Source organism: Rhinolophus ferrumequinum, chromosome 11, assembly GCF_004115265.2.
Source record: "Rhinolophus ferrumequinum isolate MPI-CBG mRhiFer1 chromosome 11, mRhiFer1_v1.p, whole genome shotgun sequence".
Lineage (NCBI taxonomy): Eukaryota > Metazoa > Chordata > Mammalia > Chiroptera > Rhinolophidae > Rhinolophus > Rhinolophus ferrumequinum.
The window spans coordinates 10,186,108-10,211,936 of record NC_046294.1 but is presented as its reverse complement, the minus strand read 5'-3'; the positions used below and the strand labels follow the sequence as shown (position 1 = coordinate 10,211,936).

At 39.3% G+C, this 25,829-nt stretch overlaps 2 protein-coding genes across 2 annotated transcripts; both read left to right on the top strand.

Moving 5' to 3' along the window:
- Nucleotides 1-1,181: 1,181 nt before the first annotated feature.
- On the top strand, nt 1,182-20,804 carry LOC117029898 (membrane-spanning 4-domains subfamily A member 14-like). The gene is made up of 7 exons (XM_033119184.1): nt 1,182-2,131; nt 4,731-4,885; nt 6,300-6,428; nt 9,239-9,289; nt 10,881-11,029; nt 13,780-13,878; nt 20,672-20,804. The coding sequence occupies exons 2-6, from the start codon at nt 4,748-4,750 to the stop codon at nt 13,799-13,801; spliced, it is 489 nt and encodes a 162-aa protein (XP_032975075.1). The 5' UTR covers nt 1,182-2,131; nt 4,731-4,747; the 3' UTR covers nt 13,802-13,878; nt 20,672-20,804.
- A 575-nt stretch (nt 20,805-21,379) lies between these two features.
- On the top strand, nt 21,380-22,897 carry LOC117029897 (membrane-spanning 4-domains subfamily A member 14-like). Its single transcript, XM_033119183.1, has one exon. It carries the CDS (start codon nt 21,547-21,549, stop codon nt 22,240-22,242), a length of 696 nt encoding a protein of 231 aa, XP_032975074.1. The 5' UTR covers nt 21,380-21,546; the 3' UTR covers nt 22,243-22,897.
- Nucleotides 22,898-25,829: the final 2,932 nt, after the last annotated feature.

The window sequence follows — 25,829 nt, the reverse complement described above, 5'->3', positions numbered from 1 at the left end:
ACTATACAGCACTGTGTGTAGACAAACTACAATGTGCACCCACGTAGATAAATCCCATAAACATAACGTTCAAGGGGGGAAATCCATGTATAAAAGAGTACATACTATATGATTCCACGTATATAAAGTTTAAAGACAAGCACAATATACACTGTTAGACTCAGGAGCATGGTCACCTTTGGGGGGAGTAATGGGTTGGGGACCCAGAGGGTCTACGGGTTCCTGGAGACGTTCTTTTCCTTGATCTGGATGCTGGTGCTGTGCATAGATGACATGCTCTCTTTTTCTATGTGATCGGGAAATACAAACATTTTTAAACAGTTACTTTTGATCTTTAGTGCCTGTCCAGTTATTGAGCCATCCCTCACTTCTTCTCCATAGTCAAATTCCTTCAAAACGTCATCTCCCCAAAAGCTTGCAGTCATCCTTGACTCTTCTATTTCTTTCACACACCATATCTAATCTAGCATTAAAACCTGCTAGTTCTAACTTCAACATATATCGAGTCTGATTACTTCTCATCATCTCATGAGTTCATTACTCGTTGGCATTATTCCAACTGGGCACCCACACCATTCATTCTTTTCTCCTCATAGCAGACAGTGCAATTGTTTTTCAAAATCCAAAATCAGATCATGTCATTTCTCTGGTCAAACCCATTAGGTTTCATTCCAAATAAAAGTCAGCGTCCTTAAATGTTCTTATAAGATCGCAACTCTCATTTCCTCTCTGCTCTTCTAACTTCTCTCCCCCTTGCTCCTGCTCTTCCAATCACATTGGCCTTTTGCGGTCACTTGACATCTTTCTTCCAGAAATTTACACGTGCAGGCCCTTCTACCTGGATTGCTTTTCTTGCAATGATTTCCATTGCTTGCTTTCTCACTTCTTTCACATTTTCCTTCAAATCTCAGCCTTAATGAAACTTTCTCCCACCAACCTACATAAAATTATAACCCTCTTTCCCCTTCATGTACTTAATTTTTCTCCATAGTAGTTACTACCATCTGACATACTATATATTTATTTGTTTGCTAATTGTGTGTCTAACCCCCACTAGTCTGTAAGGTACAATGGGGCTTTCACTATTTTCTGCTGAGGTTTTCCGCTCCTATTTGAGTGTTTTCAAGTGTGTGTGTGTGTGTGTGTGTGTGTGTGTGAATATTTTAAATTGGCGGGGGGGGACCTTTGAGATTCCACTTTATACCATAAGTCAAGCAATACAATAAAATTATGTTTTATCCAGGATCTATTTCTTATTTGTGTGGGGTTTTGTTGTTTGTTTGTTTTTTGCTGTAAATAGCAAGTTTCTTTAGAATACCTAAAGAATCATATTTAGAATTGTGTGCAGTAATATTCCAAACTGATATTCCAAACTGTTGCTGTAAGAATATTGCATCTTTCATTTGTAACTCTCCTCTGCTCCCCCACTTCACCCCAACACTGCCCTCAGCCTCGTTGTCTTTCACAAATGGCACAACCATCCACTCAGTTTTTTAAAGTCAGAAATTTAGGAGTCATTCTTGACTACTTCATTTGTCTCACTACTACGTTCATTTTGGGAAAACAATTAGGCAAGAACCACTAACAGGAATGTCAAATAAATTCATGGCAAGAAAGGAAGGGAACGGTTTCAAACCAAGTCCAGGCTGACATTGCAGATCTTTAGCATACGTATTAGAACACTAAGTTCTCATGCTTGATTTAAAAAAAAAAAAAAAAAAAAGTACAGCTTCCCCAAAAGGTAACCCAAAACTAGTGGCTGAACCACACATACTCAGATCCTCATCACAAACTCTGCAATCCTTCCTCTGATCTTAGGCAACTCAGTGAAAGATTTTCCTTGCTGGCCTGCTGAAGTAAACAGCCATGTTGAGGAAGCAAGGAACTGAAGGCATCCTCTAGGATCTGATGGCAGTCTCTGACCTCTAGCCAGCAAAACTTAGAGCCCTTAGTCATACAACCACAAGGAAATAAATTCTGTCAACTACCTGAATGCGTTCGGAAGTGGCTTTTCCCCAGTCGAGCCTCCAGATGAAAATCCAGCCTGGCTGACACCTTGATTGCAGCCATGTGAGACCCTGAACAGAGGCACCCAGCCAAGCCATGTCTCAACTCCTGATCCATGAAAGCTGTAAGATAATAAATGTGTGTTGTTTTAAGCCACTAAATTTGTGGTAGTTACATGGCAATAGAAAACTAACACATACTGGATTGCTGCATGGAAAATGAAAGAAGAAAAGCCACGTTCAAATTTCAGCTCCACCACTTACCAGTAGTAACTGTGGTTCTCAGTTATCCTCACCTTTCAAATGGGTGTGATAATAGAGCCTACTTCCCAAGGTTGTTGGGAGGGTGACACGGTAACACATGCAGAAGGATGAATTTAATAAAGGAATAAATATCTCATTTTATTTAGAACAGCAGTGTCACATACCAAGCGCTAAATGATACTTGTCAAATTCAAGGAAGAGTGAGTGACCTTCTGCAGGTTGAGAGCAAGAGGAAATGCTATTTCCACTCAAAGAATATCACCATGCTTATAGATGTCCCACAGGATTCTCACTTCACTTCGCCGTGGATTAGCCTACTTCCTGTTCCCTGGTCTGAGTCCATATTATAGATTTAAATAGTACACGGCCCATCTTTATGAAGCCAGAAAGTCAAAAGCAGGGGGAAAGGCAGAAGCTTACAACTACAACCTAATTGAAATGATAAAATGAGCTGCATTTTGAAATAACAAAAGCAGATAGAATTATAAGCTTCATCTGCTTAATATCAGTAATTCATTCCTAAAAATAAAGGATTTTGCATGAAGACAGTTCTTTTCCATCACTTCAAAGGAAAAGAATTACAGGCTATTATTAGTCAACCCAACCTCCCATCCAATTTTCTAAAATGTAAGTAAAAGGAAGTAAAATATCTACATATGTGTAATATAAATTAACATGTTAGGTTATAAATTGTTCAAAATATTGTAATTCCTTGATCCCCAAATGATCACAAGTGTCGATAATAAACAGATGTTTTGTATGCAGTTTGTGGCTGCGGTCGGAGTCAGCACCGTTCTGGGCACACTTCCCTTTTTATTGCACTGCACATTTTTCAAAACGTTGCCATATGATTCTCATGATCTATCAGTTCTGCTTAGGATTTAAATACAGACTGGACCTACCCTTTGTTTTATTTAAAATGTTGCATTGCACTTTGGGTACATAAATTAAAGTTTAATTGAATGAACATAGGCACGAAAAGGTTGTATTGAAAAAATACCTTCTCTGAAGTTTGGATGTGAAAAACAAAGAGACATTCTATCAAAACAAAAATTAACAAAGGATACAGTCTGCAATTATATCTAGACATCAGAGATTCTCACTCTGGAATGATTTTGCTCACCCAAAGAATAAATTTGGCAATGTCTGGAGACAACTTTGGTTATCACAATTGGGGACGTGCTCCTAGTATCTAATGAGTAGAGGCCAGACATACTGCCAAATATCCTACAATGCACAGAACTCCCGACAGCAAAGAATTATCTGGCCCCAAATGCCAGGAGTGCCAAGGTTGGGAAACCTGCTATCCGTGGTTCCCACAAACTAGGAAAAACTCAAAATAATATCTGTATATATTGTTTTTGGTTTTGTGAGATCATTTGCCTTTATAATTTAATAGTTAAGATCATAACAAATATAGGAATATAAAGGATTAATGTGGAAAGCAAAATTCCAAAAGGCACTTTATGTTGTTTTGATTGTGTTTGTATAGTTTAAACCAGGAAGGTCTTGAGCAGAGTTAGTTTTACATGTCTTTCTGAAAGCTAAAATATGCTGTATTAAAGGGACAGCTACATCTGGTCCTCTGCCTTCTTTTTTTTTTCCCCCTTCTTCTGCCTCTTCCATCCCCATTCTGGTTCAAGCCATTGTTTCTCAGTCTAGTTGTATAGGACACAGCTCCCTGGCCCGTGCTGGTATTATGAGCCTTGCACTTCCCCGGCTGAGGCAGTAGGTTGCTAGTTGTTGTTCACAGTCTTAGTTATAGAGGGCACAGCTCACTGGCCCATGTGGGAATTGAACCAGCAACCTTGGCATTAGGAGCTCGGTGTTCCAACCGCCTGAGCTACCAGGCCTCCTCCCTTTTACCTTCTTAACGACTGATTTTCAGACTACAAAGGAATATGGTTAAACAATATGTGAGAAAATTTGTCTCCTTTCAAAGAGGATGGAAGCATCATTGAGCAGAGAAACAGCACAGATTTTGGAGACAGACAAGCAGCGCTTGACTCCTTCCCCTACCGCTTAGTATGTGACCTTGGGCCACTTAACCTTTCTGTAACCAACTGGACCTCAGTTTCAGCACTGTAGAATTGTTAAAAGAATGAATGTTAATACATGTTAAAACAGAACACCTACTACAGTGCCTGGAACACAGGGGATATTTCATACATTTTAGTTCCTTTATATATCATGAACATAGGTACTGGAATTTGTTTTATAGATGCCATCTATTTACTTGTGTTTACTTTCTGTTTATAAACAAATTGAGAAGTCTTCTGGATAACTGGATGCTTTACCAGGAAGATAGGGGGCTGGATATTCTCTAGAATTCTAAGACTCTATGACTCAATGACTGATTCTGTGGTTCTAGTACTAAGTGATTGCTAAGGACTCCATGTCAGACTAATGGAAGATCATGATTTGGGCTGCAATGTTCACTCACTCAATTCTTTTTAATAGAGTTTTGCCACTGAATTATGGAGCCATCCTCCGAGGTCAGAAGACCTACGCACGTCATCACTGTGCAACCAAATGAAACTGTACTGACTGCGTTTCCCTATGGGCCTCATAGCTCTCTGCTGAATTTCCTGAAAGGAGACCCAAAAGTCTTGGGGGTAAGTCGTCTCCCATCCATGGGTCTTCCTGGAATGGAGAAAATAAGTTACTTCTCCATGTATGTCTGCAAAGATGATTTTCAGGAAGGGAACTGATACCCTTTTTTACCCCCCGACATTTCCTCTACGATGTATTCTTCCTGATTAATCGTAAACACTTTTAAATCATTTGGTTGTACAAATAACTGTATCATCAGTAGAAGAGCCAATGTATAGCCAATAACACATTTCCCTAGATTTGGGTAAAGAAGAGAAATAAAAGTTCTGTTTAGAAACACACACAGTTTGCCTCACGTCATAGAAATGCTTCTGAGGGCTTATTTATCTCTGAGAAATGGAACATTTCATTGTAATTACTAACTCCCTGAGGCCTAGGGGAAATGCGAGGGCTGTTTCATGAGCAGTCAGTAGTGGTCTTTGAATTCTAGCAGAGGGGATGTAGGAAGCCAGTGTCGTTTTTCCAAATATTTTATTGAGGGGGCGACCTCAGGGTGTGGTGACACCTCCCTTGGAGCTAAAAGCCATTAGAGGAGACGTCCAGCTTCCCCTTTGTGCTGTTCCTGGCATTGGGAGTTGTTCAAAAACCATATTCAAAGCTCCATAGGGAGCCAGCAAATAGACATCAAAATAAGTTCAGTCATAAATGTGCCTAGAAGGGAGCGGTGTGCATAGCTGCCATTCTTAGTACAAGAGTAAAATCACTACTTGTGGCGTGATGACACAGAGGCATGACCTGGGGGGAAAGCCCCGATAATGGAGGAGAAGCTCTGGCCTGAGAAGAGCCCTGAGCCTGCGACACCATCATGTTCCTCTCCCTGCAGACGGCGAAGCCCACTAGGTTACTCCCAGCTCTAGCCAGGCCCTCACATGAAAAGGAGGTGGGACATAACCTCACCCCAGCTTCTCTGCTGTACATCAGCGAACTTCGTAAGATTTTAGAGAAACAGGATGAGCTATAATCCCAAAAGCGTACATTGAATGTGGAAAATGTGTGTGTGTGTGTGTGTGTGTGTGTTTGCGGGGCGGGGGGTTTAAGGGGGAGTGGAGATAATAACAGAACGCTACCAAAGGGAAATCATGTAAAGTTGACTAGTTTGTAGTCTCTGTCTTCGGGGCAGAGTCAGACATACCTTCAAATTTGTCTAATACAAGATAAATTGGTAACAGCAGGGGGTGTAGTAAGTAGCAAAGGACAAGAGGAAAGGATTCGAACCTGAAGGACCCAGGCAAGTGTGACAAGGAAAGAGACACTGGGTCTCCTGGAAAATCTGAGAGTGGTTGGTCAATGGAAAGAGAAAGGCATTTGAATGGAGGGGGAAGCATGACATAAGCTTAGCAGGGTGCCCAAACCTGGGAGACTCGGTCCAAAGAGGCTGGACCTTGTGACCTCATGTACCCATTTTTCTCCTCACAGGCTGTGCAGGTCCTGCTCGCCCTGGTCACTGTGGGCATTGGAGCTATATTTGCATTTAATTACTTCAATTTCTCCCAAAAATTCCCGCTCGTTTTCCTCATAGGATATCCATTCTGGGGAGCATTTATTGTGAGTACTGTCTGTTAGGGGCTTTAGAGAAATTACTGTAAAGACTGGTTTGAACTGCCTCAAGTCTTGGGGTAATGAACCCCAGGAATCTGGTCCTCAAGGAGACCAGTCCCTCCCATGGGAAGAGATGTGACTCCTTTTGGTCACTGGACTACCATCATCATAGTATTAACTACTCTTAGGTGTACAGTGTTTAAGAATTTCAAAACCCTGTGTGTAGAGTAAGGCATTGTCTCCTTTCTACCAATCTGGGAGATTACCGTATTTTGCCATGTATAATGAGCACTTTTGAAACCAAATTTGTGAGGGAAAAATAAGGGTGCGCATTATACATGGGTAGTACTAATTCTTGTATTTACATAAATGTTTTTAATTCTTTTATTTATGCTTATGAGTTAAAAGTGTAGCTCTAGAAATCAATAGCAATATCTGCATGCAAAATAATACCCTGGAATACAATAATCGGTTTTGCTGAATTTACGACGAAGAGTTCTTGGCTTTCTATGATGTGTAAATATCATAAATTTGTTATCGATACATAAAATTTCTTGTACCATGTACCTGTTCTTGTGTTTTGTAATTATTTGTTACATAAAATTTCTTGTACCATAATATGTTAAAAATAAATGCTAAAATTCTTTTATAATACAAAACACAAGTACCTAAACATTTGACAAAACAAATAAACATTTGAATTAAAAAATTAAAATGAAAGATTTTTTTCCCTGAAAGTTTGGGCCAAAAATGTGGGTGTGCATTATACACGGCAAAATACAGCAGATGGGCAAATATCCTTCTCTCCCCTTTGCAAATAAGGAAACTGAGTTTGAGAGTAGGTAATAATTTAAACACATCTAGCTAGCCTCATAGAATCACAAAGTCTCATAGCTGAAGAATTTTGAGATGATTATTATAGTTTATCCCAGAGAGAATTTTACGACTGTCACTCATCATTGGATTTCCATCCAATCCCCACAGGCTTGGTTCCTATTCTTGTGCCACAATATTTAAGGGTAGACTCATTAAAGCTTCCCCCACTAGGACATACCCTCCCAAGAAGGCAAGAATGTGGTCTGTTTCAGTTGCTGTCACGTTCTCAGAACCTAGAATCATGCTAAACTCACAGTAGGCATGAATGAATGAATCATTCAATGAACAGATGGCTGAAATGATAAATAAACGAGACTACTGTCTCTATTAAAAATCTTGCTCTCTTTTAATAAACAAAAATATTCCATGTCTTTTCTGTAAGTCTGCATTTCAAACACAATTAGTAATGTTTTCATTTTCCAACCATAGATAATATTGAATATGATTTTCAAAGTACACATGCTGCAGTGCAGAAAAATCAAGCAGACCAACTATTCACTTGCCCATTTCACAACAGAATTTCCCAAGTGTGACTTCGTGTGACCTGTATGCATGAATTCTAGTGGGATTCTGGCATTCTGCTTGTTAAAACTCCACTCTTTGTTGAGAAGATATTTACTGAGCACATAGTAAATATTCGATAGTGTCCTAGGTGCTGAGAGTTCTGTTAAACAGACCCTCTCTGAGAGAAGAGGTGAATTGCTTAGAATCAGATGTCATCTAATAGGGAGGCTAGAAATGGAAAAGAAAAAGAACTCCGCAGTGACATCACTACGCTTATGCTAAGCACACTAGGAGAGGAGTCCCAGCCGTCCCATGTGAGGGTTTCATGCAGGACACACCTGGCCTGGGAGGTCAGGGAAGTGCGTGGCCCCTAGGTGCTCACCAGGTGATGTGGAAGGAAAGCCTCTCCTGACAAAAACAATCTGTGAGCCAAGGGCTTGATGCAGGAAACAGCAACAGAAAGGAGACCAAAGAGTCCACGCTAGTGGCCCAAAATGTGGGCTGAAGAACATGAAACTTTAACAGGAGAGCCAGGGGGATCCACTGATAATCTTTAAAGAGGGTAGTGATATTTGAGAACTTGTTGTCTTTAAAATATCATTGTGTTTTCTGAGTGGGAAATGAATTCAAGGATGATAACAGCAAACCTGGGAGAATCAGCTGGTGCGTGGGGGTGAGGCTGCAAGTATCCAGGGGAAGAAAGATGTGGCCCTGAACCAGCTGGGCCACAGTGGAGATGAGCGAGATGGACAGCTGTGACAGAGTTGGAGGTAGAACTCAGCTGACGGCGAGCCGATGTGGGCAGGAAAGAGGTGGGAGGTACCAAAGGCAACTTGCCAATCTCTGCCTGTCACCTTGTGGTCCTCGGACACCAAGACCCAGAGGTGTTCAAGGTCCAACACCAAGGCCTTCAGGAGAGGTTCCCATCCCCAGAACTCTGTCACACCCAAAGTGTGACTGAGTGCTCATTTTTCCTGGGTAGTACTAGGCTCTTATATTCCAGATAAAGAAGTGGCTGAGATAACTACACCTAATTCCAGCCCCCATGTCAGCTTGTAGAGAGTTTTTCCCTGAGAAAGTCTCCCTCTACTTGCCCAGAGCAGACAGAGCTCACCCTTTGCTTTTCCAGGCCCAGAGGCCAGGATTACCTTTTTTTTCTGGAGCCCAGCTGGGCCAAACATCTGAGTGGTACCTTTTGGACCTTAAAGAGGAGCCCACCCCTCCCTGCTTATCCTGACAATGCTGAGCACATCCAGCGCCGTCTTTCTTCTTACGTCAGTGCCTACCCTTCTTCTTCCCTGATGCTCAGGTGGAAAGACTGGGTGGTTTGGGAGATTCAAAGACATGTAGAGTGCAACATAATCTGCAAAAGAAGTTATAGCGTAAGGTGGTCAAACACATCACCTGTTAACTTTGATCTCTTTTCTTCTTAAAAGTTTATTATTACAGGATACCTCACAGGACTCAACAGGAAGAAAAAATGTCTGGTAAGTCACTTTTGTGACTTCTATGTCATTTAAAATCTTCTACTTGCTTTACGTCATTTTGTACATAAAGCCTTTAGTAACAATGGATCTCCCAGGAAAATTTTTACACATCAAATTTGCACTTCAAGTCATTCCTGTTTGCCAGCGTCACCATTAGCCTTACATCTGTCCACTGGTTCCCATTTCCCTGGTCAAATAAACTGAAAGAATTGCTCATTGGAGGAGAGTTCCTACATTCCTCTAACTCAACGGTTTTTAATTGGGAGCAATTTAGTGCTTGCGCGCGCGCACACGCCCAGAATATTTGACAATGCCTGAAGACGGTTTTTGGTTGTCACAACTGGATAGCGGGGTACTATTGCCATCTAGTGAGTAGAGGCCAGAGATGTTTCTAAACGTTCTAAAACATACAGGACAGTCTCTCCCAACGACCACATTATCTGGCCCAAAATGTCCATAGTGCCAAGGTGGAGAAACCCTGCTCTAACCAAAACCAATCCCAGAATCCCAGGAATCCTTCCTCCCCCAACACCACCATCGGCAACATAGGCTCTTCTTTGGGGCTTGCCCAGGTCTTGAGAAGAGTCTGGTATTGATGCCAGATGATCCTAGGACTGAATCGAGGTTATCGCTCATTGCTGTGTCAACTTGAAGGGAAAGCACCTACTCCAAAGCGTTATTTTGAGGATTTAATAAGATATTACATATAAGAGGCATGATCTTACTTAAATGTTTGTACTCCTTTCTAACTACTCTCCTGTCTTTCTCTCTCTCCCTCCCTCTCTCTCTCTCTCTCTCGCTCTCTCTCTCTCTCTCTCTCTCTCTCTCTCTCTCTCTATAGATATATATATATATACACATATATATATATATTCACTTGTTACCTTGAACCCTGCAATGTGGGGGTGACAAGTGATCTGTCTACATCTATTATATATATACATCTATCTATCTATCTATTATATTGGTTATTATATCGGTTATTGTTTGAATCACCTGGGGAATGGATATAACCCATGTGAAGGCAGGACCTCTTCTATCCCATTTATCTTTGTGTCCCAAGGGCCTAAGGCAGTGCCTGACACAGTTGGTGCATACAAAATATTTATTAAAGTAAGTGAATAAATGGATATGGCCCTAAAATTAGGTGACATCACTCTCGTTTAAAAGGTAGAAAACTGAGATTGCAAGGGATTAGTTACTTTGTACAAAACCCTAGTTCACTAGGACTCAAATCAGGTCTAATTCCAACACACTATTTTGTTTATAGATTAAGAAAGGTGGTGCATTGGGATAAAACGGACATTTTCTTAAGCACTAACCATACAGCACCCCTTCTCTACCGGTTCTCTTTCTTGGCTTCCTGGCTCTTTCTAAAACTTGGTTTGTCTTCTGACTTTGATGAATCAGGATTTAATTTATCAAAGCCTTTCAAGCATCCTGACCTGATGGAACACTTTATCCTGGGGGGTGGGGAGGCAGTGGGCAGTACCTAGAAAGATAAAAGCACTAAGAATTTCTTACACGGTATTTTGGGTTTGGTTTAGTTTTTATGTATTTCATTAACTTATTTATTTTAACTGTTTCCCAGAGTCAAAGTGTCATAGCCATGAACGTGATCAGTTCCTTGGTTGCAGTAGCTGGGATTACTTTCACCATTATCAGCTTCCGGTATCAGCACCAGTACTGCCAGACGCCTTCCCTTGAGGGAATATGTGTTATAGGTAGAATCCTTTCAATGTAAGTGGTCTTATTCTTGTTTGTGTTATATACATATATATATACACACACACACACACACACACACACACAGTATATATATTATATATATATATATATACACGTATATATATATATATATATATATAATTTTCAATTGCAGTTGACATTCAATATTATTTTATACTAGTTTCAGGTGTACAGCACAGTTGTTAGACCGTTATATAATTACAAGTGATTCCCCCGATAAGTCTAGTACAGATGAAATCTGAATAATCTTATCTGAACTATATTCACGATGCATCAATTCATTAATTTTGATTCCAATAACTGAAGCTCTGTCAGCATTTGAACTGACTATTGAGAAGCATAATGTGATTTAGTGTCTGGATGTGAATCCTGGTTTTGTCACTTATAAGCTTGTGACCTTGGCTTAACATTTTATCTTCTCTGAAACTCAGTTTTCCTCGTGGAAAACAAAGATAAGAATACCTATCCATTGGGTTGTTGTGAGGATTCCTTAAATGAGAACACTACCTGGCATAGTGTAAAGAGTCAATAGGCTTTAGCTATTCTTATTAGTATTGACTTGGATTGGATTATGTTTTACCTTTTCAGCATTAATGAGGAATAGATCCAAAAAGTTTACTCAATTAATACTAAAAACAAAATACAGTGAGGGAAGGGGTTTAAGCCACTTAATAAAATAATTTTAATAATTTTAGAAGATAAGTAATTTTATATAAATGTAGCAATTTTATTCATTAAAACAGATGAGATGTATCTTTATCAGAAAATATAATTGTAAGCGTAATTTTAAGTATTTGTGTAAAAAGTATTCAATGAGATTATTTTTTTATGCATGTCAATAATTTCAGAAAGCCTTTCTCTCTACTTCCCCAAGCAAATCCTGGAGTTTCATTCTATTTCTACTAGCCACATCTTTAAGACTTTGGTCCTAGAATTTTAATAAGATTTGGCCTTTTTGAACAGAAGTGAAGTGGAATCACAGAAAATTGTCTCCCTCAATGAAGAATAAAAGAGAAAAGAGCTATTAGTTACTGAATATGAGATCTTATTTAATCTTTACAGTCATCCATTACAATGAGTCTAAGGACATTCCCACATGTTCTGAGATAAATCCAGACTTCGGCTCTAAAAGGAAAGCCAGGAACCATATAAGGGACAAAATCCTGTCCTAATTAGGCCAAGAATATAACATTATAATCCTTACCCTTTTCCTAGTGGACAGGAGGCCACTACTGTACATTACTTTAGTATAAACGGGAAAGAAGTTGTATCCTGAAAGGGTTAAATCTCCATAGAAGTGAAACTGCTGTCTCCTTCCTGCCCCAGATGGTCAGCTATTGCAGGATCAGTCCTGCATACAGAATCGTGGAGAATGTGTGCTGAGACCTCCCTTGCATAACTCCACCATTCCTTGCTGTAACCCACACATCCTAAATAAGCTGAAAAAGCCAGAACATCAGCTTTAGATATCTCTTGGACTGACCTCTGCTCCAAAGACCATCCATTGTCTATACTGTAGCCAGAGTCATCACTTAAAAAGGCAAATCTGAGCACATTACTCAATGGCTTCCTGTTAAACACAGAATTAAGACTCCAATCTTACAGGACCCTACAGAACCATCCTGACTCCCTTTCTGACATCATTCCAAGCCTTTATCTTCCTCACTCCACTTGTCTGTCACTTCCTGGAATTCCTTAATGTATCAAATACCCAGGACCCTAAGACCAGCTTTTTCTTGCTTCCCCGGCCCAGTGCCTACCCTCTTCTACCTACTCAATTAACTCCTCCCGTTCTTACTGTCAATTTAAACATCACTTCTTTGAAGAAGTCTTTCCTGATTGCACCTCCACCCTTCCCAGTGCAGACCTGGTCAGATCTCCCATTAGAGCAGTGCATAGCTCCCAATACTTTTTCATAATACTTATCACAATTTAGTTAAATAAATAACGAATTTGTTGTTACTGTCTGCCCCATTCACTATGATGGAAGTTTCACAAAGATCAAGACCAAGTCTGTCTTGTTCAACAGCTGAAGCCAGTAAATTTACAGTAGGTACTTCATACATATAGGTTACCAACAAATGGGGAATATCCAAGCTTTTGGATGTGTTGGAGAAGACCACGATACACTCAGTCACTTGTCCAAGGTTAAGTGTAACCTTAGACCCAGTTTGTACCCAGATCTTTTCTGTCTCCAAAGTCTAAGCTTTGTGGACACCATGCTATTCCATGCCGCTTCTCAATTTCTAAACATTGTCTTAACGCAGAATATGCAAAATGACATCTGTGGACTACATCCAACCTGAAGAAATGTTCTATTTGATTCACACAAGTGAACAAATAACTGGGAAATGTCACATTAAAAATACGTGTATCTGGCTTCCATAGGAAAGAAAAAAGAACAAGCATCACGAGGCTCGTGTTCCCTATTCCCACATGGCAACCATTGCCTGGAATTGAGTAATGGACGCATCCTAGGAATACCTTTACTCTCAACCATCTCCCTTCCTCACTCTTTCACTCATTTGGGATGGTTGCCTGGCCCCTACAGGCATTGGCGTTGCCCCTGCTTGTCAGGAAGACAAAAGATGGAAATTGTTCCATCACTGGTGTTTGCAGAAGCATCCAAAACCCCGGGTTTCTTTCGCTTGGTCATACAGTATAAGTGGTCCTTGGCTTGGGTCTGTAAACTGGTACAGCTTTCATCCCCAATGTCATTTATTTCTCCTCACTGTTTGCAGGGAATTTTGTCAGTCTTACTGATCATCAGCGTAGTAGAGCTCAGCATCTCTGTGACTATCATCTCCTTGAGAAGCCAGTGCTGGACAAAGTCAAATGAGGTGCGTTCAATGTTGTTACTGAACAGATCGCCATTGGGAACCTCTGGCCTATCAGTGGATGGAATGATATTCTCAGATGCTGGACTAAAACCGATTCTAAGCTTAGGAAGGTCAAGGAAAGACAAATTTAAAATCGAAGGTCCACTCCACCCTCTGAGACAACTATGCTTCTTTTTCTTGCCCTACCTGCTTTCCACAGTCATCCCCATTCAGACATAGCTCGTTATTTCCCTGCCAAAATATATGAAAGGCCAGTCTTAATGGGAATCCATATTACTATAACATGGGGAGCTTACATCTAGGTGATAAGGGTGTATGAGACGGAGAAGAAGCAGAGAAGAAAAATATTTAAAGTGGTACTAGTATGGTTTATAATAATCATGAGAGCTTACATTTACTGAATGGTATATCAGTCATTGTTGTAATCACATAGCACCAACTCACTCAATCTTAACAAAACTATTAAAACACCCTTATTTTACATATAAAAGAACTAAAGCACAAGGAGCAACTCTCCAGTGTCATACAACATCAGGATTCTGACTCAAGTAATGTGATTCCAGAGTCTTCTCTCTAAGTCCCAGAGAACAGTTCCAGGCCCTGTGTTAGGTGGGGTTTTTTTTCCCTCCTTTTTACATCAATTTTATAGAAGTATAATTTACAAACAATAAAATGCACCTGTTTGAAGGCATTTTGACAAATTTCAGACATCTGTTTAGCTACTATCACAATCGAGATATAGTGAATTCCTATCACCCCAAAAGGTTCCCTGGAACCTCTCTGCAGCCAATATCTTTATCACCTCAATTAGTTATTACTTTCTCAAATTTCATATACGTGGAATCATAAGTAAGTACTCTTTGTGTCTGACTTCTTTCACTCAGCAACGTGTTTATGAGATTTATCCATGCTGTTGCATGCATCAATAGTCCGTTCTTTTACGTAAGGATCCAACACAATTGGTTCATCCATTTTACTTTTTGACGGGCATTTGGTTGTCCAGGAACATCTGAGTTCACATCTTTCTATGGCATATGTTTTTATTTCCCTTGGAGTGTTGTATCTAGGACTTGATGGTTAGGTCATATGGCAAGTAGATGTTTAACTTGGTAAGAAACTGCCAAACACCTCTCCAAAATGACTGTACCATTTTGCATTCTCATCAGCAATAGGTGAAAGGTTCACTTGCTTCATATAATCATCAACACTTGAAATTGTCAGTTGTATTAATAATTTAGCATTCTAGTGGGTATGCATTAATATTTCATTGTAGTTTTAATTTGCATTTTCCTGATGACAACGATGATGAGATTCTTTCTGTGTGTTTGCTGTCCATTTGTATATCTTTTTTTTTGAGATGTGTCTGTTCAAATCTTTATTGTTAATATTTTTCCCAGGCTTGGCTTCCTTTTCATTTCCTTAATAGTTTCTTCAAGCAATAAATTTGATGAAGTCCAATTTATGATTTATTTCATTTATGGTTAGTCTTTTCTGTGTTCTAACAAATTTGCTTATGCCAAGATTGTAAAGATTTTCTTCTCTATTTTCTTGTAGAAATTTTATAGTTTTAGCTTTTATGTTTAAGACTACAATAGATTTTGAGTTAAATTTTATATATAGTTGTGAAGTAAGGTTAGAAGTTCATGCACACACACACCACCACCACCACCACCACCAAGAATTTCAATACTATTTGTTGAAAGTGCAATGCTTTCCCCCATTACTTTGGCACCTTTGTGAAATCAATTGACTTCTTATTTATAATCTCTTTTGGACACTTTATTCTGTCCCATTGATCCTTCAACATATTTAACACTGTCTTAATTTCTGCAGCTTCAGAGTAACTTTTTTTAATTGTGGTAAAATAGACATATTATTTATCATTTTAACCATTTGTAATTGTACAATTCAGTGGCATTCAATACATTCTTAATGATATGTAACCATCACCACTGTCTATGCCCAAAACTTTTTCATCATCCCAATAAAAACTCTGTGCATAAATCAGTACCTCTCTTTGCCTCATCTTTCCAGCCCCTAGTAACTCATCTACTTTATGTCTCTATGTCTACTTTCTATTCTTAGTGCCTATTCTACGTAATCCATAAGAGTTGAATCATACATTTGACTCTGTTTGTCTTATTTTACTAAACACAATATTTTCCAGGTTCATTCATGTTTGTAGCATATATTAACATTTAATTCCTTTTAATGGATAAATAGTAGTCCACTGTGTGTATATATACCACATTTTGTTTAGCCATCCATCTATTGGTGGACACAGGTTTTTTGCACCTTTTGGCTACTGTGAATAATGCTGCTATGAACATTGTGTACAAATGAATATCTCTGAGTCCCTGCTTTCAATTCTTTGGATATACACCTAAGAGTGTAATTCCAAGGTCAAATGGTAGTTCTGTGTTTAACATTTTGAGAAACTGCCAAACTGTTTTTGGCAGTGGTTACATCATTTTACATTCCCACTAACAGTGCATAGGGGTCCCAATTTTCCACATCCTTGTAAACACTTGGTATTTCGTTTCTTTTTAATAATAGCCATCCTAACAGGTATGAGGTGGTTACCTCACTGTAGTTTTCATTTGCTTTTCTTAATGATTAGTGATGTTGAACATCTTTTCATGTACCTATTGCCATTTGTATATCTTCTTTGGAGAAATGTCTATCATAGCCCTTTGCCCATTTTTAATTGGGTTGTTTTTGCTATTGTTGAATTATAGGACACGCACACACACACACACACACACACACACACACACACACAAAGGTCAGACAATTAGTTTGTGAACTTTCCATTGTGCACTTATACACTGGAAAGTTTGCGAACTTAATGTCCGATGTTGGTGTGTGTGTGTGTGTGTGTGTGTGTGTGTGTGTACTGGGGGTGCCAAAAAAAATGTATACACATGACTTGTATTCATCTTCTGTTATCAGTATATATTGAGTATTAAAATTTTAATAGTTTTTTTCCTTTCTTAAAATACATTTTTTCGGCACCCTCTGTATTTTCGTGTTTCCCTGACAATAAGACCAGGTCTTATATTAATTTTTGCTCCAAAAGATACATTAGGGCTTATGTTTAGGGGATGTCATCTTGAAAAACCGTGCTAGGCCTTATTTTCCAGTTAGGTCTTATTTTCGGGGAAACGTGGTATATATATATATATATATATATATATATATATATATATATATATTCCCTTTCTTGGCAGTATTCTTTGATGCACAACACTTCTTAATTATAATAAGGTCCAATTAATCTATTTTTCTTTTGTTGTCTGTGCTTTAGTGTCATATCCATGAAATCATTGCCGAATCCAATGTCATGAAGATTTCCCTCAATATTTTCTTCTATAAGTTTTACAGTTTTAGCCTTTAGGTTTAGATCTTTGATAGATTTTGGTTAGATTTTCTATATGGTGTAAGGTAAGCTCCAACTTCCTTCTTTTGCATGTAGATATCCAGTTTTCCAGCACCACCTGTTGAAACTGTACTTTCCCCCCCACTGAATGGTCTTGGCATCCTTGAGATGAGAAAGCAAAGGACATAGAATTCAGCTGCAATGTGTGAATCCTAACTTGACAAGTTAATAGCTCGGTGACACGAGTCAGGTTACTTAACATCTCTGAACTTCAGTTCTCCTCTCAGTTGTAAAACAAGGATAATTATCTCATAGGACTGTTTTAAGAACTACTTGAGCTGACTTAGGAATCTTGCCTAGTACCTGATAACCACTCAATTATCATCAGGAATGAGTAAATTTAAAATCACAGCACGTAAGAGCTTGAATAAAGTTAGAGAGCCTCTCTCTTAACAAATGAATAAATTACATTTCAAGTGAAACAATAATTTTGGATGAGCAAAAATGCAGGAATCTCTCCTAAAGCATTTCACATAAATAGCCCTCCAGTGGGGATAAAATATAGGTGTGGAAACAAATTAGAAGGGTGGGAAATGACAATGTGTAGTGTAAGATAATGTGGAGATTCTCATTTTAGCCCTGCCCTCAATCAACTAGCTAACCATAATTAGATCATTTAATCACTCAGAGTTCCAAGCACTTCAGCAAACGGAACAAGTAATCTACACTGACCCTATGAATGACCTCAGAAAGGCTGACAAAAATCAGGAAATTGGTCTGAAATGACACCCCTCTCAAAAAAATATTGTAAAACAAGGGAAGCATTGCCTAAAGTTTGTATCAGATACTGTCACTTAGCTGTTCAAAAACTCCAAGAGATCTCACTTGTCTGTAAAGCAAAGCCCAAATTCCCTAGCCTATTATCTTAGTCCATTCAGGCTGCTAGAACAAAAATACCATGGGGGCTCGGAAGTGCAATATCAATGTGCCAATAGACTCTGAGTCTGGTGAAAGCCTGCTTCCTGCTTCATAGACACCCATCTAGCTTCTCACTGTGTCCTTATATGGTGGAAGGGGTAAGGGAGCTCTCTGGAGTCTCTTTTGTAACAGCAATAATCCCATTCATGATGACTTCATCCTTGTGATCTCATTACCTTGCAAGGCCCCACCATCTCCTAAAAGCATCACATTGGGGATTAAGTTTCAACATATGAATTCAGGGGAATCCAGTCTACAAAATTCTATTGTAGCAACCCCCTAAATTCATGTCCTTCTCACATAAAAAAATATATGCTTTCCATTCCAATAGCCCCCAAAGTCTTATCTTGTTTCAGCATCAACTTTAAAATCTAAGTCCAAAGTCTTCTCTGACTTCATCTAAATCAGATATGGGTGAGACTCAAGGTATAATTCATCCTGAAGTAAATTCCCCTCCAGCTGTGAACCTGTGAAACCAAACATGTTATGAAACCAAACTTACAAAACACAATGGTGAGATAGGCATAGGCTAGATAGCCCCATTTAAAAAAAAATAAAAAGAGAGAGAAAGAGAGAAATAGGAAAGAAGAAAGGCTAGGTCCCAAGAAAGTGAAAAACCTAACAAGGCAAACAACTAAAACCTTAAGGCTCAAGGATAATCCTCTTTGGCTCACTTGCTCTGACTTCCAAGCACACTGGGGTTGGACATCACCCCCATGATTCAGCAGGAAGGCCCCCCACAGTGAACCTCTGCCTGGGCTCTACCCCTGCAGCAGGTATCTGCCTGGGTCCTGATTCTTTTTGTTTAATCCCATCTTTCAGTCATTTCTCTCCCCTCACATTTACTATAAGCTGTCAGGAGTAGCTAATCCTCACCTTCAACACTTAGCTAGAAATAGCTTCGGCTAAATTTCATTGCTTACAAGTTCTACCTTCCACAAAAAGAAACTATGCAAATGGAACACAAACACAATTCAGCCAAGTTCTTTGCCACTTTATAGCTAAAATCTCCTTTCCTCCAGTTTCCAATAACACGTTCCTCATTTCTATCTGAGACCTCCTCAGAATGACCTTTACCATCCATATTTCTACCAACGTTCTATTCAGGATGATTTGGGTCTTCTCTAAGAAGATGGAACCTTTCTCTATGGCTCTACTCCTTTCTATGTTCTCACCAGAATCTCCCTTAATGGTCCATTCAGAGCAATATAAGCTTTTTCTGGTTTATACCTCAAGACTTCCAGCCCTTACCAATTACCCAGCTCTAAATCTTCTTCTACCTTTTTAGGTATTTGCTACAGTAACACTCCCACTTCTAGGTACTAATTTCTGTCTTAGTCCATTTGGGCTGCTATAACAAAGACTGGGTGGTTTAAACAACAAAAATTTATTTTTCACAGTTCTGGAAGCTGGAAAGTCCAAGATCAAGGTGCTGACAGATTCAGAGTCTGGTGAGGACCTGCTTCCTCGTTCATAGATGGTAGTCTTCTCACAGTGTTCTCACATGGAGTAAAGGGCAAGGGAGCTTTTTGGAGTCTCTTTCATAAGGGCACTAATGCCATTTATGAGGGTTCCACCCTCATGATCTAATCACCTCCCAAAGACTCTACTTTTATATACCATCACATTGGAGGTTAACTTTCAACATACGAAATTAGAGGGACACAAATATTTTGTTTATAGCACCTAGCATATCATCTAACAATTTCTAACTGCTTACTGTCTGCCATCCCAATACGTTATATCACAACCTTGTGTTTTTGTACCCATTGTTTCCTCTACTTGGACTTTGACTCCAATCTTAATTCATATTACCTTTTTGCCTGAGGAATTCCCACTCATCTATCAAGACATAAATCAAATACCTCTTCTGTGAAGTATTTCCTGGCTCTCTCAGAATTAGGTTATCTTCTATATTCCCATGAAGATGTAGTAGCTATTTTCATAATAGCATTTGCGAAACTATACTATTCATATTTTGGTCTACCTATAATTGTGAGCATCTTATGGGCAAAACCCACATCTAATTATCTTTGATTTCCAGTACCTAGTTCATCTAGTAGGTGATCAATAAATCATTATAAACCTGAATATATGAATATTGAGTGGATAATTTAGAGTATCTTAGAAGCTTTATAATGTTAAGAACTGAAAGACTAATTCAGACAATCTTAATCAAATTCCCCTTTTCAATATTTGAGATAATACAGGGTAATGACTTGTCCAAAATAAAAGCAATGAGTTGATGGTAAAGGCAGTATTGGAATTTGTTTTCTGATTCCTCATGTAGATGTCATTTCCTGTCTACTGTCTTAAGGCAGAGATGAAAATAATTTGGGAATTATTTTCCCAAATTAGAAAAGAATATCCCAAAGAAGAAAACAATATCAAAGATGAGTATTATGATAATGTTTCCCCTACCCCTTGGTTTTATAGGTTGTGTTTTTCTTGCCTTCGGATGTTACTCAAGACAGTGAACTACCTGTCCCAGAAGAAACTGCTGCAATCAAATTTGAGCTTCAAGAAGAGTTTCCCAATGATGACTCCTCAACAAACATACAACCTGTTTTCTTTGGAGGCTACGCTTTCTTCAAGTTGAGAGTGTCAAGAAATCCTTTAACTTGCCAATGTTCAGGGAAGAAAGGCAGTAATAATTACTACAAATCTTTATCTGTGACAGATGAACAACAGAAATATATTCTTCCCCCTTTAAAACTTTATGAGGAAGAAAACAAGCTGAAATCTTTGCCTGCCATACAAGAGAAAAGGACCTCAGAAAATATCACTCATACTGAACAAATTAATGATGAAGACCTACAATTTGCTATGGAACAACCTCCAGAAATGCAAACCCAATTTCTTCAGGCTGAAGCCTTGCCACTCCAAATTTTTCCATCCCATTCTACAAAAACACTTGAAGCATTACCACCCCAACACTTGCCATCCCAAGTTCTGCCAACCCAAACTCTGCCAATACAAGCCCTGCTATCTGAGACCCCAGCATCCCATGTCACACAGTCTCATGGTCTGATATCCAAACATGTGCCATCCCAAGACATACCACCCCAACACACACAATCCCAAGACATACCATCCTTAGGCCCATCATCCAAGGACACACCATCTCAAAATATGCCATCCCAAGACATTCCTTCACAAGATATGCTTTCCCAAGTACAAGTTCTGCCAAAAGAAGCCATGCTATTTGAAGCCCAAACATCCAATGCTGTGCAGTCCCTTAATGTACAACACCTAGAACAGCAATCCCTGCATCTTCAACTACAAACATCCAACAGCAAAACAAGCAATTTATGCATATGGTATATCAAGACATTCAATCAGAAGTCAATTTACTGACACAAGAATGGAAATCTGAGGAGAAACTCCAAAGCAGGCAATCCTTAAAGCAGCATTCCGTAGGTGAGCATAGCAAAGGTTGGCAATCTCCCAAAAGGAAATCCCTAGACCAGCAAATCCAAGGCCAGCAATCTCCAAAAAGGAAATCCCTAGACTGGCCAACCCAACGCCAGCAATCTCCAAAAAGGAAGTCTCTAGACCTGCCAACCCAACGCCATCAATCTCTAAAAAGGAGATCCCTAGACCTGCCAACCCAACGCCAGGAATCTCCAAAAAGGAAATCCTTAGGCCAGTATGTCAAAGACTGGCTATGCCTAAAGAGGAACTCCATAGACAAACAAGTCCAAGTTAAGCAAACCACACAGCAACCACCAGATCAACAAGCTGAAGACCAGCTGGACCAGGAAGAAGAATCCCTAAAGCAGCAATCCCAAAATGGGCAAGGTGAAGACCAGCAGGTAGAGAGGAGCAATCCCCAAAGGAACAATCCAAGGACGGACAAGATGAAGATCAGCAGGCCAATCAGGAAGAATCTCCCAAGGAACAAACCCAACACCAGCAAGCAGAGGACCCGCTGGTCCAAGAGAAGAAATCCCCAAAGCAGCTCGGCCAACACCAGCAATCTCAAATCCAGGGCTGGCCATCTTTAGGTCAACAATCTCAAGGCTGGAGAAACAAAGATTATAAAGCACAAGAATGCCCAATTTGAAATGCTGCATTCCCTAAATTGGGGATCCCAAGACTGGCAAACCCAAGATCTATTAAAGAAAGAATACCTAAAGCAGAAAGCTCTATACCAAGAAGCCCAAACTGTGCATGACCTATGTCGATATCACCGTGGTTGGCAAATACCAGACATTTTATTTCAAGATGCTCAGTATCAAGAGAAGGACCAAAAAGACCTTCAATCCACAGGTTACCAAAAAGAAGATTTACAAACCAAAGACTTCAGACTAGGGGAAATGAAAAGCCTGTGCCAAAACCCAAGTGACCTGCAATCAGAAAACATGAAGCCAGATTTTCATCATTCCTCCTGCGAAAGCTCAGTACAAGACTTGCATTTCACCTGTTTGGCCAACATAGATTCAGATGCACAACAGAAGGTTTCTGTTTGCTCACCTTCCCACAAAAAGATCTAACTTTAACTTCATGTTATGCAAAAGATCGACAGCAATCGGAAGACTCTGACTAACATGAAGCATCTGTCCAAATACCACACTACTCCCAATTATGGAACAAAATTAGGGAAAAAACAATATAGTCTCCTCCAACCTATGTTCTTAAGTGTTATTGCTACCTTATTCACTCACCAGAAATCAAAGAGCATGCAGTACACTCAAACGATGTGTCCTTAATTAAAATAAAATGACAACAAACATTAACACTGTATCAGAACTTTCTGAGGGTAAAGGAATAATTCACATTTAAACTCTGTACTCAGTGTTAGTATTTTCAATTTATCATCAGCAATTCATTTTACAGCTTAATATTTAATGGACCTACTTTTCTATGGGGCTGATATTTCTTGCCTCCTCCTCTGTGTATTATAGGGGCTGAGTAGGTCAGCCAAGAAGAAGACTATGCAGATTCTCTAAGGAAGAGCTCAAGGACCAAAAGAGTCAGCAAGGAATAAAAATCAATCCCACCATCCCCCTGTTTTGCTGTTTCCAATCACCCAATGTACTCCCCCATCCCGTTCAATTATTCATGAGATAGAATGTGGCAATGAGTACAGAATGTGGTACAGGGAGAGAATAAAACACAGCTAGAGATAGGGGAGTAGGAGGCAGGGGAAAGCAGAGGTACAGATGTCATCACAAAAAGATGACAGACTGTAATGTACTGAATGAAGCTCTAGCTCCCTTCCATGTGCTTCTCACTGCTTCTAACTTCTCAACCAACTACAGTGGTTAGAGGAAATTGTGTGATCAAAAGCCATCAGTTACCCTCCATCCTCCAAGCTTAATTACATTTTTCCAACCCTCTTTATCCTTGATAACTTCGATACATTTGGAATTGTTAACCATCCCTTCTCTCTGCCATCTTCATCACTCTTGTTAGTTTCTGTGTTTTTCTCTTCCTGTTTAAAAAACTCTAAAGTATTTCCAGGGGGATCGTTCTCCAATTTCCTTCTTTTTTGAAATCATATGCACTTCTGTAGTTCTCTTATATTCTTGTAAATAACCCCAGACTGTGTCATATCTATGTGTCTTCTACAGAATTCCACCCACAGGCTTGCTTCTAGCAGGCATTCAATAAATCATTCGTAAAAGCATAAAAGGGAACCTGGACTCTCCACTTAGAGATGAGTGAAGTTATGTGTAGTAGAATAATGAGGCATAGAGCTGGAGAAACTGGCTATATGTCCCTTGCTTTCTTTGCCTCTGTAGTAAGGATTAGCCTCCTGAGCTTCCCAAGGTGGTTCGACCTTGGTAGACTCCATACCTGAGTTCACCTCCAGTTTCTAAATGGTTGCCACTTTTATTCAACTTGTTTTAAATAATACTAGTAATTCTCCCTTTTGTTTTGGTGAAATTAATACATTTGTATGGTGCTTGTATAATGGGTTTAACTTTCAGTCCACAAACACAGGTGTTTAGGAAATACATATTTGCAATTCTTAGTCAAATTCTTTGAGAATCCAACCCATGAAACCATTCCTAACCCCATATCTATCCCCTCCCCCAACACACACGCACACACACTGATGCACAAGTGTTCTGGGGTCTAAATAGTGCCGAGTCATTGGTGAGGCGATTCCTGTCATCACTGACTAGTCCACACCACGTATCACTGAGAAACTCATTGTCTTAGTTCACATTAGACCCTCTCTGTCCTGTGAACTTGAAGCCAGGGTTTTTCCATAATTGGAAAAAATACAGTGCCTCCTAAGGTCTAAACTTACAATGTGAAAAAGAATATTAAAAAAAAAAAAATCCTCTCTGAGCTTTTTCCATCCCACTGGAAACGATATTAGGGAGCAAGTCAGAAGCTCCTATTACCCCACAGAATGAATATAAACTAATGAATATAATGAGATTGGCTGGTTGCTCCTATTGTCACTGGACAAAGTGGTGAAAGAAAACGATAAGCTCAGGGATTCGAATTCCTAGCCCAACTACTACATAAATAATTTGACAGCTTAAAAACTTTGAGCCCTGAAGGAAATGCATACATAGAAGCCCAGACATACAGTGAAAACTAAGAATTCAGCAGAAGCAGGAAATACAGAGATGAAGACCACTAAGTAAAACAGAAGACCAAGTTGCTTCCTTCATATCCACTTACCCCTTCCAAGATATATCTGGGACAGAAACTAGGTTTTATCATCATTCATGGGACTAGATCTAGAGCCATTATTATTTATAATTTAAAGAGCAAGAGAAAATGAGAGGCTCCTGGGAACCCCTAAGCAGTTGACATCTGGTCACACTAGTTGACGGCTCCTGTTATATTCTCTAGGATATGGATGTGGATCTTTAAAAAGGGGTAGTTTTGCAACAGAGAGAAAAATGAAAAACTGAAAAATAAATAAAGTTGAGCTTCAGCTGCAGGAAGAGAAGAATAAGAGAAAGAGCACAGAGAGCCTTCCTTGGAACTATCTAGACAGGGAATCAGAGCTATGAGAAGGAGAGGCCTAATTGCACTATGAATCACAGAACTTTGACCACTTGGATCATAACTTCCCTGTAATACTAGCAACAAGAAGCTTGAAATAAAAACTTGACTTAGGAACATTGAGGAATTCAGGGATATCAAACATAAGCCACCTTAAGGCCGGAGTAATTCCAATGAAAAGAGTAGGTTTGGGCAGATTAGGAAATATAATACGAAGAAATCTGAGGACATGGAAGACGAAAAGTGGTGCACAAACAAGTGTTATCTATGTATCAATGGGCCTAGCAGACTTATTAGCAGAACACTATGAAGTTCCACAGTCACCCTGAAATGGAGAAATGAGGTAGAATAACTTCTGGACTAACTCAGTGTGACATGTCCAATATTCTTATCACCAAGCTCATAAAAATAAAACAGGACAATTAGCTGATAAAGAGCCAACCAAAATGAACTTTGGAAATAACATGGAACTAAAGCAAAACAAAACACCTAGCCATCCTGATTTAAAATGGTAATAATAATAGAAATATATTCAATGCTATTATTTTTATTATAACAATTTATCTAGCATCCACTACATGCCAAATACTTTAGAATTCACTCACAATAACCCTACAAG